The 17,032-nt window shown below is 32.5% G+C and overlaps 1 protein-coding gene across 6 annotated transcripts in view; it reads right to left on the bottom strand.

Annotated features, from left to right (window-relative positions):
- LOC106457273 overlaps positions 1–17,032 on the bottom strand; it is a 320,035-nt gene that overhangs the window by 24,620 nt on the left and 278,383 nt on the right. For all 6 annotated transcript variants that reach the window (XM_022383116.1, XM_022383119.1, XM_022383117.1 and 3 more), the window contains 7 exons: positions 14,247–14,341; positions 12,691–12,760; positions 9,911–9,967; positions 9,102–9,203; positions 6,191–6,262; positions 5,204–5,342; positions 1,197–1,507 (listed from right to left, as the gene is read on the bottom strand). In XM_022383116.1, coding sequence (XP_022238824.1) covers positions 1,197–1,507; positions 5,204–5,342; positions 6,191–6,262; positions 9,102–9,203; positions 9,911–9,967; positions 12,691–12,760; positions 14,247–14,341 — 846 coding nt within the window. The remainder of the gene's footprint in view (positions 1–1,196; positions 1,508–5,203; positions 5,343–6,190; positions 6,263–9,101; positions 9,204–9,910; positions 9,968–12,690; positions 12,761–14,246; positions 14,342–17,032) is intronic.

The raw sequence follows: 17,032 nt of genomic DNA, 5'->3' as shown, positions 1-17,032 counted from the left end.
CCCTCGTGTAGCTTTGCGCGAAATTCAAAAACAAACAAAGCTTTTTGTAGATATTTTCACAAATCTTTGTAGAGAGCTTGTTTATTACTAATTTAAACTAATAGCATATGGGAGTTGTTTCCATTTCTGTCTGAAGGACATTAACGTAATCATTTTGCTACAACTAAATATAATAAATGAATGATTTATTGTTTAACCAATTGCTTTATTATTATATAAACTATATAAAACAGCAACGCTTATCAGTTTGTGATTTTCTATAGAACATTCATTTGAAGTACAAAATATACTATACAATTAAAATTCATAAAACTTTGTGGTTTTAGAGTACAGCTTATAAACTAACTTTCTTCATGCGTAAATCAAAACATCTGCAACAATTATCTTGCACAAGCTTCTAACTCTCACTAATATTGTCTAATAGGTCCAACTCAAACGGCATTGATAAACTTTGATTGTTAGAAAACATAGAGGGTGGGAGACATCATCATGTGGTTTTAATTGTATAGTATGTTTTGTACTTTAAATGAACATTCTATAGAAAATGATAAAATGATAACTGTTGTTATGTTATATAGTTTCTGTAATAATATAATAAATTGGTTAAACATTAAATCATTCATTTACTATATTTAGTTGTAGCAAAATAATTAGGTTAATGTCCTTCAGATAGAAATGGAAAGAATTCCTATATGGTATTAGTTTCAGTCAGCAAGAAACAATCTTTCGACAAAAGTTTGTGAAAATATCTACAAAAAGGTAAGATTATAGTTTTCTACAATAGTAATTGTTAAACATAACTATTTACACACATCTTTTAAACTGTAACAGAAGAAATCAACTTATAAAGCATGTGTAGAAAATTAAATTATTTGGAGATTTAAATAAACGTTCTTTTCAGGGTGAATATATGTTATACAATATACTAATTAGAGAAATAAAAACCATAGAACAAATGAATTAGTGATATTAATAAATGTTGGCATAATGTGCGTATTATGTAACCCTTAAGCGGCATCTTTTGATCTCCATTCATCCGGTGACCTCACCGCTGAGGTGGCATCGTTTTGCCGCCAGGGTCTCGCCCTAACTTCGTTTATGAGACAAATCTAACATAACGCACCTGTTTATTAATTTGTATGATTATGAGTTGCAATTCACCCTGATGGTCTAACACATAATAATAAATAACTCACTAGGGGAGTATCACTTCCGCCGACGATACTTAGACCAAGACCAAGTTTTTCTTTAACGATTTCTATGGTCACTTCTCTTCCAGGAGAAATTTCGCATGTCCTGGGATTTTGCGTCAGATCCTGGGTGGAAGAGGAAGTTGAAGAAGAATCCTCTAAGATGCAAGTTTGAGTCAAGGGAGTAACAGCGGCGGAAGAAGGGGACGTGGCACGAGACAAGCGGGATAATGGAGAGATTGCGGAGGATGTCGGAATGGAACGAGATCGAAGGGATAGTTTAGCCGAGAGAAATGACTGTTTTGGGGCTGGAACAGCTGTAAAAACAAAACGATACACAACAACAAAAGAATTCGTTAGTATAAGTAACTCTTTGTTATGATTTTCCGAGGCCGTTTAAAAAATACTTTCTGCACGTGAAATTAATATACACCATATTTTGCTGATGAAGACATACAAAAACAATAGATGGCAGCACAGAGTAAAATAAAATGTATACAGTGAATAATATGCTTGATTCTGATTTCATATTTATATAACAAACAGCTAATCAAACTAGAAAGGGACTCAAACCAAGGAGTGGAGCTTTTGTGAATATTATAACACTAAAAATCTATCTTATCATTCACATAATTATGTTATATTATGAAAATTCAGTAAAAAAGATTTAATTACTAATATAATATATATTTATGAATCCAATTAATGCATACTTCTTAATCAAATACGTATACACACAACAATTATGTTGAAAATAATAATACTTGAAAATAACTTTATATTACGTGAGTAGTTTCTGTTAAAATTTCTCAACTTAAGTAAGATCGCCATATTTATTCATTGCTAATTACATCTTAATTCAGATGCAATGATTTTGTTTTGCCTCAAAGATTTTCTTAATTCCGAAAATAGTTTGAAAAGCATTTTGATGCATAATAACAGTTGTACTAATAGCCTATTCTCACAGACTAGGAAGAACAGAAAAATATAAACCACAATCAATCAAACCTTAACCATAAAACAGGTGCTGTGAAGCAAAGCAACCTTCACTTTAATAGGTAGTTATATCTACAATACAATATTGCAGTTAATTGGAAGTGATACCTACAATACGATATTGCAGTTAATAGAAAGTGATACCTACAATACGATATTGCAGTTAATAGGAAGTGATACCTACAATACGATATTGCAGTTAATAGGAAGTGATACCTACAATACGATATTGCAGTTGATAGGAAGTGATACCTACAATACAATATTACAGTTAATAGGTAGTTATACCTACAATACAATATTGCAGTTAATATGTAGTTATACCTACAATACAATATTGCAGTTAATAGGAAGTGATACCTACAATACAATATTGCAGTTAATAGGAAGTGATACCTACAATACAATATTGCAGTTAATAGGTAGTTATACCTACAATACGATATTGCAGTTAATTGGAAGTGATACCTAAAATACGATATTGCAGTTAATAGGAAGTGATACCTAAAATACAATATTGCAGTTAATTGAAAGTGATACCTAAAATACGATATTGCAGTTAATATGTAGTGATACCTAAAATACAATATTGCAGTTAATTGAAAGTGATACCTAAAATACGATATTGCAGTTAATAGGAAGTGATACCTACAATACGATATTGCAGTTAATATGTAGTTATACCTACAATACAATATTACAGTTAATAGGTAGTTATACCTGCAATACAATATTGCAGTTAATATGTAGTTATACCTACAATACGATATTGCAGTTAATAGGTAGTGATACCTACAATACGATATTGCAGTTAATAGGAAGTGATACCTGCAATACAATATTGCAGTTAATAGGTAGTTATACCTACAATACAATATTACAGTTAATACGTAGTTATACCTACAATACGATATTGAAATTAATAGGTAGTTATATCTACAATACAATATTGTGGTTATCAAGATTATTAAAAAAATAATTTAAAAAAGGAATAGGGATCGTAAAAAATACAGAACAAGATGGTTAGCTTAAAGTGAAAATGTAGTCGCAGAAAATAAACAAACAAGCTTAAGGTTTGGGACACATGATAAATAGAAAATTGGGAATTTAAAAACCTGTTAATAGGGATAGTAAACAAGGTAAATATACAAGGATGCAAATATTGTAGACGTTATTTACTCAAACTACAAATCCCTATTTTGACTCCATGCTGTTAGCTAGAATTACATTTTGTGCATAATATCTTGCTATTAGCGAGAAAGGTTCACTATCCCACTTTAATTACCGAATTGAAAGTAATAACCCTTTTATATTTTACATTATACAAAAGTTAATGTTACGATTAATGAAATTAACTTAGTTTTTACAGGAGTTTTGTGAGTTAAGGGTAATGTTATCCGTTTCTGAAATAATCAGATTTATTGTTTCTTAGCACATTCAGGCGTACTGTTTTGGAATAAGTTTTGTGTGAGATTTTTTCCGTTTTACTTGTCTTACTCAGCCTTTAGCCGTTTTCGTGGGATTAAAACTGACGGTGTGTTTTATTGCACATAAAAATGCATTTTTTAAAGTAGTAATGTTAATGACGGGGATTTTGTTTTGAGTGTGATTGCATAGAGGGCAGGATACTTTGAGTCCGCTATTGATTTTGCGGTAACAGTTCTATTACTGTAGTGCAATTTCTTTCAAGAGTTTCAGAAGTTGCAGATAGCCCTCATGTAGCTTTGCGCGAAATTCAAAACTAACTGTAAGATAAAACCCCTGACAACAAAAAGCTTGAAAATTGATGATAAATACCCGTTGTTCTTGTTTTATTATGATTGTCTTTCCTTGTTCACTTAGTGATTTTAGTGTAAGAAAACTTAAATTGATAAATTTAATTTAAATAAATAACTCATGAATAGTTTTTGCGTGGAAATAATTATGTAGATTTGCAACATGAAATTCTGATCATAGCGCGTAACCTGATCATTGTCCAACCACGCAAGTCTATTTTTTTTTATACTTACCTCGCGTTTTCACAACATTCTAAATCCCATCCCCCATCTAAACATCACTGTTTTTCCACGTCATTTAGTATACGTTGTTCGAAAGAACCAAAATATCCGAATTAATCATCTGTAAGACAACATGGCCAGGTGGTTAAGGCGCTCGACTCGCAATCTGAGGGTCGCGGGTTCGAATCCCAGTCACGCCAAACATGATCGCCCTTTCCGCCGTGAGGGCGTTATAATGTGACGGTCAATCCCACTATTCGTTGGTAAAAGAGTAGCCCAAGAGTTGGCGGTGGGTGGTGATGACTAGCTGCCTTCCCTCTAGTCTTACACTGCTAAATTAGGGACGGCTAGCATTATTAAGTTTGAGAAAATTCTAACAACAACACCTGCGAATAAAATAGCATCCAAAGTAAAAATGGGTCTAAAAAGAAAGGTGCAGAAACCTTGTTCCATCATTGTAAATTAAACCTAATACTGATGAGGTCGATAAAAGCGTCATTTTTTGACATTCCAAAAAATGTAATAGTGTTTTTATTAAGTTAACAGTTTTCTCATAAGGTTAGGTGATATGTTACCTTCTTAATACGATTTAGTTTTCAGGGCTTTATGGAGGTAATATAATAACAAGATGAGAAAAGTAAGAGTTGAAGAAGTAGGATAGCACACTGTTTCATTTAATAAAAAATGATGCTTAAAAAAAGAGGTGAAAAACGACTAATTGTAACATTCAAGTTAATCAAAGTTTCTTATTAGTACAGGACAAAATGTCTTAACGTGAGTGTAGAAAAAGGAGTTTTTGTTTTATCGATATATTGTTATGCTTTAAAGTAACTTGAAGTTTACCTTTTTCTTTAATCTCTGCATGAACATATTGTCGTGTATTACAGTAACTTGAAGTTTACCTTGTTCTTTAATCTCTGCATGAACATATTGTTGTCCTTTAGAGTAACTTGAAGTTTACCTTTTTCGTTAATCTCTGCATGAACATATTGTTATGCCTTACAGTAACTTTAAGTTTACCTTTTTCCTTAATCTCTGACAGGCTTTCAGAAGAATTTCTCTTTCCTGCTTCAAGAATACATCTGTCGTCGTTTGGTCGATTTGGGTGTGACACAACCAGCTGGACATTTCCTTTGACTTGTTTCAAAATCCATGTAGCCTGAATCACAAAGAATACCGTAATAAAAAACTGAACTAAATAAATTCAGTTTATATTATTTATAAAATATATTATATATATTTAAGTACAATTAAACATTGCTCTACAATGAATACATAAACTGTCTTACTTAATAGGAACTTTGTTAATTTAACGTCAGTAAGTCGCTTATCTCTTGTTCTCTCAACCTAAACGCCATCCTGAGACCACATAATAACTTATATTGTTAAAATTGCAAATCATTGTTTCAATACAGACAGTTTGTATACTGGTCTACACGTAACTTAATAGGAAGCAAGATCAGCGTCCCTACGTTGTTAAGAGTGTGAACTCTACATATATGTGTGTTAGAAGGTTAACCTAAGACGTTTTTATTCTGTAAAAAACAATTCAATGGTGACATACATCATGGTCCTTCAAGTCTGTGTATCTAAAATATTGGAGAGTCGTTAGAATACTTTAATGTAGCCAGAGCGATCCAATAGAGAAAAAAAATACCGTTTTCCATAAGAAATTTACATAATAATATTATTCTCTACACTAATACAACTTTTTTAGACTCGTGTAAACACTTTCCTAACACTGCGTCTGGTGAATGTTGCCCAGCTTATAAGACTGAAGTGCAAAAGGTAATATATAGCATGAAGGGACTAAAATGGAGCGTCAGAGTAGTTTAACTTGAAATATTTGATATTTTCTGAAGACATGCACACCAGTAGATGTGGTAACATTAGAGTAATTTGGAGTCCCAAATGTTAATATGATTTATACATTTTAACGAAATTCTTTAATCGAAAAAACTATGGTGGAATAACGGTTACACCAAAAAACAAGAAATATTCACTTACGGTTTCATAGTCTGTTCCAATCAGTTTTGAATCATTGACAGAAAGAATCATATCCCCAACGGTTAGTCCAGCCTAGGATCATTGTTAGAGATATATAGCACATTATAAAGACTTTAGCACTACACAGTACACAGTAATCAAAAATCTCGCTTTTAAACCATTAATCTTGGTGAAGTGATTCATAAGTTTTTAAAAAAAAACAAAAAATAGATGAGGAACGCGAACTACTGCGCAAGCGTAATACGAACATTAAGCGTTTAATAAACAACATGCTCATTTTTGTTTTATTTGTCAGCAATATTTGACACTAACAAACGTTAGAATTAGTCGTAAAAATCATATCAGAGTTTTCTGTTAAGATAATCTTTAAAATATTAAATTTCCCTTTCTTACGTAGAGCATAAATGACTTAATTAAGTCAATTAAGTCATTACATTTTTACTGAAGAATAGGAAATATAACTAAGAGATAAAGATTAGCCACATCAGTCTAATGTTTTTGTGTTGTGCTCATTTAATGCGTTTTGTACATCTTGTTGTCTTTTAAATATTTCTGTCTGGTTTTAGTATATTATTGGTCAAAAGTAATTTTTTTTCCATTAATTTTAGTGGTTGCCGAGTAAGGACATATTGTGAAACTCAGTTCTGAGTTTACTGCGAGACTTGGAACCAAATGAAGGAAAACTACGCTTGTAATGAAGGTAATAAACAAAATTGACATTTCTAGGTTAGTTTCTACGCCGAAAGCTGGCCAAGCATTACGATCCATCGGGTTTAAAATCCATAATAGAAAATTTAAAAACGACTGCAGTCTAAGTGATTTATATCACACTTATTAAGCCTAACTGGCATTTTTCTCGCCTGCAGTCATCACTCGAAAGAAGACATGTGGAAATTTATTATTCACCTTTTATCAGCATTTTTTTTTACTTTTACGCTTTGTGAATTATCGTGATAGTTAAGTTGTCTGTACGACATTGAATAAATTAGATGAAGTTACTTGAGAATCACACACCGTTGAACTTTTATAACGTTGTTATAACACTCTTGGTAAATAAGGTATCGCGGTGTGACACAGCAGCTGCATCAGTGAGATGATAGAATTGGTTAACTATAGCCTGATTTGAATCATTTTCGAAAATTGCTCCTTATATTAATTCTGTTAAATAAAAACTAAATAACTGGTGTGATTTAGATAGGTTTCAAACCTTACATTTCGTTGTTCAGAATTTAATACTCTTCAACATTCAATATCTTGTAATCAGCATGATCTTCGTACAATGACTTATAGCTAATAGATATTACATAATTCCAGACGCATACACATAAAACAGACACAGTAAAAGAGTTGGGCGTGGTCCAGTGACTAGCTGCTGAATAGAAGGTATAACGCTCGAGCCGCGATATGCCACTGAACACAATGCGCACTTTTAGCTGTGGGCAGGGATGTGTGTTAAAACTGTGGGTGTCAATCTCGTTTTTCAGTTAAGAGTAGCCATATAAACAGCAGGTCACGAGTTCTGTATGAATTATAAAAATGTTGCCTTCTTTGGTAAAAAACAAACTGTGTATCATATCCTTTGAACATAGGCGCTAAAAATAACTCTAGCTTTGGCTAAACCTAAAACGTGATGATATAACACCAGACGAACTCCTCAAACAAGTTACAAGAGGTCGATGAGAACGTGGCATTACGCAAAATTAGCCGTCCGTTACTTGGGCAGTTTGTCGAACACAATACGTGCTTTATATGGGTTTAAATCTTTCTGAAAGAAGATTTTTGGAGGAGATGAAAAGCAGTTTCGTGAGTAGAAGCTTAAGCATGGAAGAGTCATTCATTCTTTTCTTGTGGCCCTGAAAACTACAAAATAACATCTAAAATAAAAATATGCAAAAAAACAATTAATTTAATGTTGAGATTTTTTTACTAAAGCGAACTATTTTATTTTGGCGTAAGGTTAATAATTTACTCACGAGTATTGCAATTCAGCATCTTAGGTGCTATAAATTCAGTATAATTAAAAACGATAGTGTTGTGTCATTCGATCTCGTGATATATCATGTCATTTCACATTGCTACAGGTAACAGATGTATTACACACTACACTAGTACGAGATAACGACGTTGATAACATTATGATTTGTGGATCATATTTCTAATTGGAAACATTTAGAACAAACCATTATATATTAGGTATTTAATTTCTCTTGTACATCATTCTTAATGCAGCCTCAGAGATATACCTGTTATATTTACTAGTTAGTAACTTTCGTGTGATTTGTTTTAATAAGTTAGCAATATGATTTTTAGCAGAGTAATTAACATTTCTGCTATATCTACTCTACCTCAGTGGTAAAAGAATCCAATCTATTTTACATTTTCTGGAATTATTATTATTATTACGCTAAGAAAGTCTGTTGCAACTCAGTCTAGCTTTGATTGTTTCGAAACTTTTTGCTTGAAAGATAAAATAATTTTAATGATGTAAACAATGTATGTGAGCTTTATTAACACTACGCCTGCAGTGTTTGTTGACATAATGTAAAATCACGAAGAGGTTCACAAGTTTCGTCAGTTTGTTACCATAATTTAAAGTTGAGTAATATGTAATACAAATATCAAAGGGAATCGGTTTATAATGATACCTGTTACTAATAATAATAATGAAAAGAACGTATCCGTTCATTATTAGCGTTTCTACCATAAAAGTGATCTGAAATAGAAGAATCCTGAAATGAACACGCTTCCATCATCTTTAACTTCTTAAACCAACGATGTATTCACGTCTAAAACCGTGTTTTCTTAAAGGCATAAAAAATGAGGCTTATAATTCTGTTATTTTTGTTAGAGACAGGATAAACATATAACTGTACCAAGGTAGAAGTAACCTTGTAAGCTATTCGAAACGAACCTGGTATGCAGGACTTCCTTCTTGAATGTCAGAGACGAAGATTCCTTGCCCAGCTTCTGCATGTTTTCCCTCGATGATCATTATTCCTAGGCCGTGGTTACCCTGCAGCAAACAACGTAGAGAATTACATGTTTTATACTTCGATTGAATGCCAAAGCTTAGGGTATGTGATCAAATAGCTCAGTTGACTCTTCTCTCTTTCTGTGCAGATCATTCTATAATCATCCCTTTTTCTTGGAGCTAATTTGAATTTTCTAAACGTGAGAGTAACAAATAAATATTATCGGTGATATCCAAACTGACTGTATAATAGCTGATTAGGTGAACGAAACAGGGTTTCTCATCGCAAGAAAAAGAAACTACAGAGAAGGAAAACTATTTAATAATTAAATCATTTTCTTTAAGATCACGTTTCAGTTGGAAGACTCTGTCTCTGGAAATCTCGAAAACAGAAATAAATTATTTGCGTGAATCAGAAGCTGGTGTATTATTTTTTTTGAGTTTGATATACAATGAATGTGGACAGTTGAAGTGTATCAACATTTATCAGCGAAAGTTGGTTACTTCATAAATCTATACCACCTGCTAGTGCTGTTAAGATAACTTTTAAAGATAAAAACTACATTTCTTGACAAATGAAATAACAGGACATGTAAGCAGAAAAGTTAATTTTTCATCAATAAATGTAATGAAAAAACAATGACAAATTCAACAAGATTACGTCACCATGGATAACAGAATAAATTACTTAGTTTCTTATTATAAAAAAATTAAATCCACTTCTCGCGTGTTAGATTCATTTATGTTACCTTTTTAATAGAGAGGGTCCTGACGTCTTTGTATTTATCACATGCCTCTTCGGTATTCTGTAAAAGAACAACAACAAAGAGATGAATGTGAATACATTTCGTGTATTAGGTGAGACTGAGGGATTGATTCAATGGTTGGATTAATTAAACGATCATTATAAACGGAAAGAAACCTTGAAGTTTTGTCACGATGATGTTAACAGTTACAATTTATCTATCGATCCATCTAGTCACCACTGCATAAAATATTCACGATATTAAAGCGATTTCTCACTGGATTTATACTTCTATGATGATGGATACATTTTTCACTGGTGGTGAATAAATATTTGAGTGGTGACTATATAGTACCTGCCACCCATGTGTATCTCTTGAAATTTCTTTTAGGCTGGTACCTGCAGGGTTGTTATGGAGCTAGAATGTCGAAACTGAAAACGACAGTGGCTCGTTGATGGAATAATGGTTTTTACGTTGCGAGACCCTATTGAAAACTTCTGCTCGTAAGCACTGTTGATGTTCTGGTGCTCTGTGATGCTTTTACGGGGATGGCTGTAGCATACCCTGGGTTCTGTCTTAAATAACTAATCTCTAGCTTTTCAATCTTATCTAATTGTGTATCACTTATAACGATCACTGGCAGTGCATAGTTCAGGATGGAGTGGATAAGACTTTGGTACAGCATAAGCTGGTGATTTTCTCAGCTCTAGCGGTATGTAGGTAATAGTGTGATGCTATAGAAAACTGATCGCTTTTGTAAGGGTATGTAACAACCCTTTCAGATGTAAAATATTCATACACTCAGATCGTAAAGATGTGTTCAGATCGGAGACTTAGAATTTTCAAGATGAAGATATCCCTTACTCTTAATGACAGTGGAAAACAAAGGAATCTGGATCATCTTGGGGACCCAGGATCGTCCAGAGAGAGGCATGCAACAACTAGTACCCCAGCCATGTTAAATAAAAAACGGCGTTTTGTAACGGTTGAGAATCCACGAACCCACAGGTCAGTGATAAAAGCCGTATAAGTGTCTCAAGCAAAAGTACGCAACATAATGAAGCAGTGTCTCCATCTGTAAGCGAAGTCAATAGGAAATGGGCTCTCCAAGATAAGGCTTTCAGTCATACCCCCACCCCAATTTAACCACTGGCACCTTAAGATCGGATTGTTGAAACGTACATAAGGAAACCGTTGTCCTCGTACACTAGATGGATAAAGGAAAGCATGCAAAGACAAATAATATGCTATAGATATAACAGCATTACAAAGGGGACTTTTAAATATGTAACTAAGCTCCAGAGCATTACCAGGTGCACAGTAGCCAGATAAAGCATGACTGGATGTGGCGACATGGACTGTAACGACGTAGGGAGGCTTGAAATTTGATTCAATATAACTTACCCAATCTTCTATAGTTACCACAAGTACGAATAACGTTTCATTTTGAGTTTTTACTTGTGTTAAACGGTGTGAAGATATACGTTAAGTAGAACCTTTAAACCTGCTATAAAACACTCTCCGAATCCCCCTCATCAGAAGAGCACACTGTTTCATCCCGGTTATTGTATGTAAGTTCTTACTACATGGATCTCGTCTGGTTAAATATCACGAGAGATCACATACTACACACAATTCACAAGTACTTAATAAATGAAATGACAAGTTCTTATTCCTAGACTTTGCCCTCCAGTCTGAACACTTACAAGCTAAAAACCGTGTTTCGATACTCATTGTGGGCATAGCACAGATAGCCCATTGTGTAGCTTGGCACTTAACAACAAGCAAACAAAACCTAGACGCTATTTAGGATAAAAATGAAGTAAAAGTTAAATTGCATATACAACTTGTTAACATGATGAGTTATGGTTGTTATAAAGGTGATTTTATTGTGATGATAAAAGGCTTTTCCCAATTTAAAACAAGAAACAGCCGAAACAGTTCTTTGCGATATTTGAGCCTTTTATACCTATCTACTATATTGATGTCATTGATATATGGCGAAGGTAAAAAAGATTAAGAAAAGTTTATACTAGTAGCATTTATTCCAATACTTGAAATGAAGAGAATTTTAAACTTTCCAACTGGCCATGCTCAGCAGAAACTGGTAGACGCTTTTTAGGCAGAAAAATTTTCTTTGCTACAGTAGCACAAAAGTCTGATACAGTGTCCAATGATGCGAAATAGAAAGAAAAAAAATTGTCTCGGTTCTAAAAACTACCGAAAGAGTGCGCGGTTGGTATAGTTTTTATATAATGTTTCCGGAAATGTTTGATTTTTTAAAATATTAATATTATATAATGTTTTCGGTGATGTTCGATTCTTAAATGCCCCTCAGTGGCACAGCGGTATATCTGCGGACTTTTTTATTTTTTTCAACGCTAGAAACCGGGGTGAGAAGAGCACAGATAGCCCATTGTGTAGGTTTGTGTTTAATTACAAACAAACAAACGATTTTTAAACTATGAATATTATAAAATATTTCCGGAGATGTTTGATTCTTAAAATATGGATATTAAAATTTTTGAGGCTTTAGCTAGATAACATTTTATAATAGACAGAGCTAATAATACATGTGAAAATTCAGAGTCTTTGTTAAATGAAAATAACTTATGAAATATTTTAGCATACATATTTTAGATATGCTATTAATTGTCTTCGAAACTCTAGTTGGACAGTTAATATGGTTGCGAGCTGATGAACGTATAACTAAATCAAAAATAAGTCATGAACAGAAATACAGTTTTAAACAACAGTAAGAACAACAACAACAAAATTTTTACCTCATCTCCCAAGTGAAGTGGAAAGTGTGTTAAAGGTTTTACTGCCATGTCGTGCACGGCATTTTCTCTCCTATAAAACACGTGAAACACATTATAAGCAGTTGAATTTCAGAATTATTTTTTATGAATGAATTCCTACCCACTTTTCTTCAGGTCAACCAGTTTTTGTCATTATTTGAGTGACTAAAAAAAGCTAACAAAAAACGATTATATTTACAGACTATCCATTCATAAACTTCACTGTAACGCCACGTAAAACGTTGTTATGGCTGAAACAATTTGTGATAATATACTGCTCTAGCACGAGACGAGAATAGAATAATCAGTAAAATTCAATCAACGACTTGATTCTAGTCGAATTCTAGAGTTTGAGGTTAATTTGAAAAAATACGGTTGTGGTCTTGACTCACAACAATGATTCAAGCGCTAGGCCTATCTTAGATGCACAATTCACGAATGCTGACTTCCATAAAAACAGCAGTCACAAATGTACACTCTCAGGTAGGATATTAAATAATGAGAACTAATTGAATAAATTCGTACTTTAACTTTAAACGGAACAAACAAGTTAAACAATTTTAAAGACTAAATTCAGTCCAATCAAATCTCTTAACAAAACAAATCATGTAACATAATGAACTAAACGCTTATTTACTATGTTATTTTGTTTATTTTCACATGAAAATTGTGTGTACTTAGAGAGAGTAACAAGAAAAGAAATGAGGTGGTTAGTTGTTCTATTAATCTACCCTTCACTTCAGAGAAGTATAACTTGATAAAATAAATAGCATTATATTGCGAGGATAAATTGACATTTTCTTTAGGGTTATACTTAATGTTGTATTTTTAATCGTAAAAGAATTTTGAGGATATTTCTTGGTAACTTAGATTGTGTTTATAATATAAGTATAGAAGTAAATTAGCAATAAATATTGCAGACTAATTATTTACAGTCAATTATCTATATCAATTGCTAAAAGATTCAGTAGAGATCTGTAAACAGATCTACACATGCCTAACGATAAACTTGCAACTTTATAAGTTATGAAAGTTTATAATATTTGTAAAACTCTAATTTCGTAGACGTACATAAAGCTCATTTCTATGATTAAAACAGTTTAACGAATGATTCACGTATTTAATTTATTGAACTAAGTTAATTCTATAATATTTCAATAAAATAAGACACGAAAAAAAGGACACTTAATATCCGGGATTTAAAAAAGAAATATTATGTTTGCTAAAACTGGAATTCATCACCTCACGAACAATTAATTCTAGCTGTTTATAATATTTTATTACCTTATGAACAATGAGTTCCATCTATTTACAATGCATTACATATATAGAGGGACTAATGTCGTACTTATTCAATATTGAAAACTTTGGTTGGTTAAATATAATTCTATTTTGCTTTCTTCATATTAAACCTTTCTTTTAATTGTGTATAATTCATTTTATGAAAAACAGTGGATTAATTAATAACAATATAAAAAATAACTAAATCTACAAAACTGGTCTTTACTGAAGTAGTTTCGCATATGTGATAGACTTACCTGAGAATTAACAACTTATTTATTGGCCCATGCTGTGCTTTAATCAAAGCTGAGGCATTGAGGTGACAGCGACCATGTACAACAGTCCCATTCACCTAAAAATAAAAATAATGTTCGTTAGCGTATAGTTCAGTTCGTTTGATTCTAAGCATACATATTACGGATTGAGGTGACAGCGACCATGTACAACGTCCCATTCACCTAAAAAATAAAACCAAGACAATGTCTGTTAGCGTATAGATCGGTTCGTTTGATTCTAAACATACATATTACGGATTGAGGTGACAGCGACCATGTACAACAGTCCCATTTACTTAACAATGTTTATTAGCGTATAGATCGGTTCGTTTGATTCTAAGCATACATATTGACGGATTGAGGTGACAGCAACCGTATATACAACAGTCCAGTTTAGGCAGAATATAATAAGGAAATTATTTCTGAATTACGTTAAAAAACGTCAAGGTAAAACTTCATAAGTTCAGTAAGAACATTAGATTATGTTAAAAATAAGCACAGCTTAAATGTCAGCAAAGCACTTAGTTATGACTCATAAATCTCAAACTTAACAGAACGTTACGGCTCACGTGAATAGGCTCACAACTAAACGAAACGATGGTAGATTTTGTTATATAATGGATAAGGACCAGTTTAGACTTGGGATCAAAACTTTACTACTCTTGTGCATTGGCTCACAACTAAACGAAACGATAGTAGATCTTGTTTTATAATGTATTAGGACTAGTTTAAACTTTGGATCATAACTTTACAGCTATTTTACAGATTATTTTCATAACTTTACAGATATTTTGTAATGGATAAGGACCAGTTAAGTCTTGAGATCAGAACGTTACGAAGCCCAGTATGGCCAGGCGATTAGGGGCGCTTGACTCGGAATCTGAGGGTCGCGGGTTCGAGTCCCCGTCCCACCATTTTAGCCGTGGGGGCGTTATGAAGTGACGGTCAATCCCACTATTCGTTGGTAAAAGAGTAGCTCAAGAGTTGGCGGTGAGTAGTGATGACTATCTACCTTCTCTCTAGTCTTTCACTGCTAAATTAGAGACGGCTAGCGCGGATAGTCCTCGTGTAGCTTTGCGCGAAATTCATACCAAACCAAACAGAACGTTATGGATCACATGCACATAGGTTCACAACTAAACGAAACGATGGTATATGATAGATAAGGATGAATTATGAAGTTATTGATTTCGTATGATACCTTGTTTTTTGCAGTATTAAACTTAGTGTTTTTAAAAATCTAAGCACATACACATCTGAGCTCAAGTAAAAAACAATGTTTTTTAATTATGGAAGTTCAGTAGTATACAAAAACCAGTTTTGAAGTAGTGGTTATTACTTATATCCATTTTGCTTTTATTGACAATAAGATAAAACAAAAATGGTAAGATATCACATATGTGTAAAAAATCTCACAGTTAAATATATATAAAACTTTACAGTTAAATTTATATAAAATCTTACAGTTAAGTTTATATAAAATCTCACAGTTAAATATATATAAAACTCACAGTTAAACTTGTATAAAATCTTATAGTTAAAGTTACATAAAATGTCACAGTTAAATTGATATAAAATTTTACAGTTAGATGTATATAAAATCTTTGTATTTCTTTTTTTCATTCAAGTTAACTGAAATCTTTTGGGGCACGTTCAGAACAAATATTATCGCATGACAATAAACATAAACTGAAATACAAAAAATAACAATAGTCATTAAAAACGGGTAAAATATAAACGATAATTTGTTTGCAGTTCTAAAAATGATTTTATTATAAATAGTAAATTAGAAATACTAGAAGAAACGTCTATATAAAAAAAATTGAGTTATGATCATATTCAGTCAGAGAACAAAGGGTAATTACATTGGAATGTTTGACGTTTTACTTAACTTTTTATAGCGGTGTGAGTCCTCATACTTTCCCCCTGCCAGGAGGGCTTTTACTTATTTTACTTCATAAACTGAACTTATAAGCAAATTCATTCTAATACCACCTTAAGGAAGACAAACCTTATGTAATTCCTCTTTAATGTTTGGATTATTACAATTACAGGAAATAAACTGGTTTGGAGTATTACAACTAAAGGAAATAAACTGGTTTGAAGTATTACAACTACAGGAAATAAACTGGTTTGGAGTATTACAACTACAGGAAATAAACTGGTTTGAAGTATTACAACTACAGGAAATAAACTGGTTTCTACTATCTCTTGAACAATATAGAAAGCAATGTTCTGGGATTTTGTTTTCAAAATTCAAATAAATCATTGAAAGTCATTTAGTTCCAAAAGGTTTACAGTGATGTTAGAAAGGCACGGACATGGTGAATATAATTTATTTTCACACACAAAAAATTAAAACTACAACTGAGCCTTCAGCAGCATGTGACCTAATTTTTGTTTTTTGTCAGAATTGCGGCACTATGTTTATTATAACGTAGAATATCTACGACGTTGTCTCAAACGTTGCATAATTACTTATCCAATTTTATGATAATACCACATCAATGTTATTGTTATTTTTAACAGCAGCTCACCACCAGAAATATCACATCAATGTTAATGTTATTTTTAACAGCGGCTCACCACCAGGAATATCACATCAATGTTAATGTTATTTTAAACAGCGGCTCACCACCAGGAATACCACATCAATGACAATGTTTTTTTCAAAATGACCTTATCACGAGAAATATCATATCAATGTTAATGTTATTTTTAACAACGGCTTACCACCAAAAATACCACATCGATGTTAATGTTATTTT

Source organism: Limulus polyphemus, unplaced genomic scaffold, assembly GCF_000517525.1.
Source record: "Limulus polyphemus unplaced genomic scaffold, Limulus_polyphemus-2.1.2 Scaffold310, whole genome shotgun sequence".
NCBI lineage: Eukaryota > Metazoa > Arthropoda > Merostomata > Xiphosura > Limulidae > Limulus > Limulus polyphemus.
Note: the sequence above shows the minus strand (reverse complement) of the source record. Positions and strands in the feature narration are given on the sequence as shown.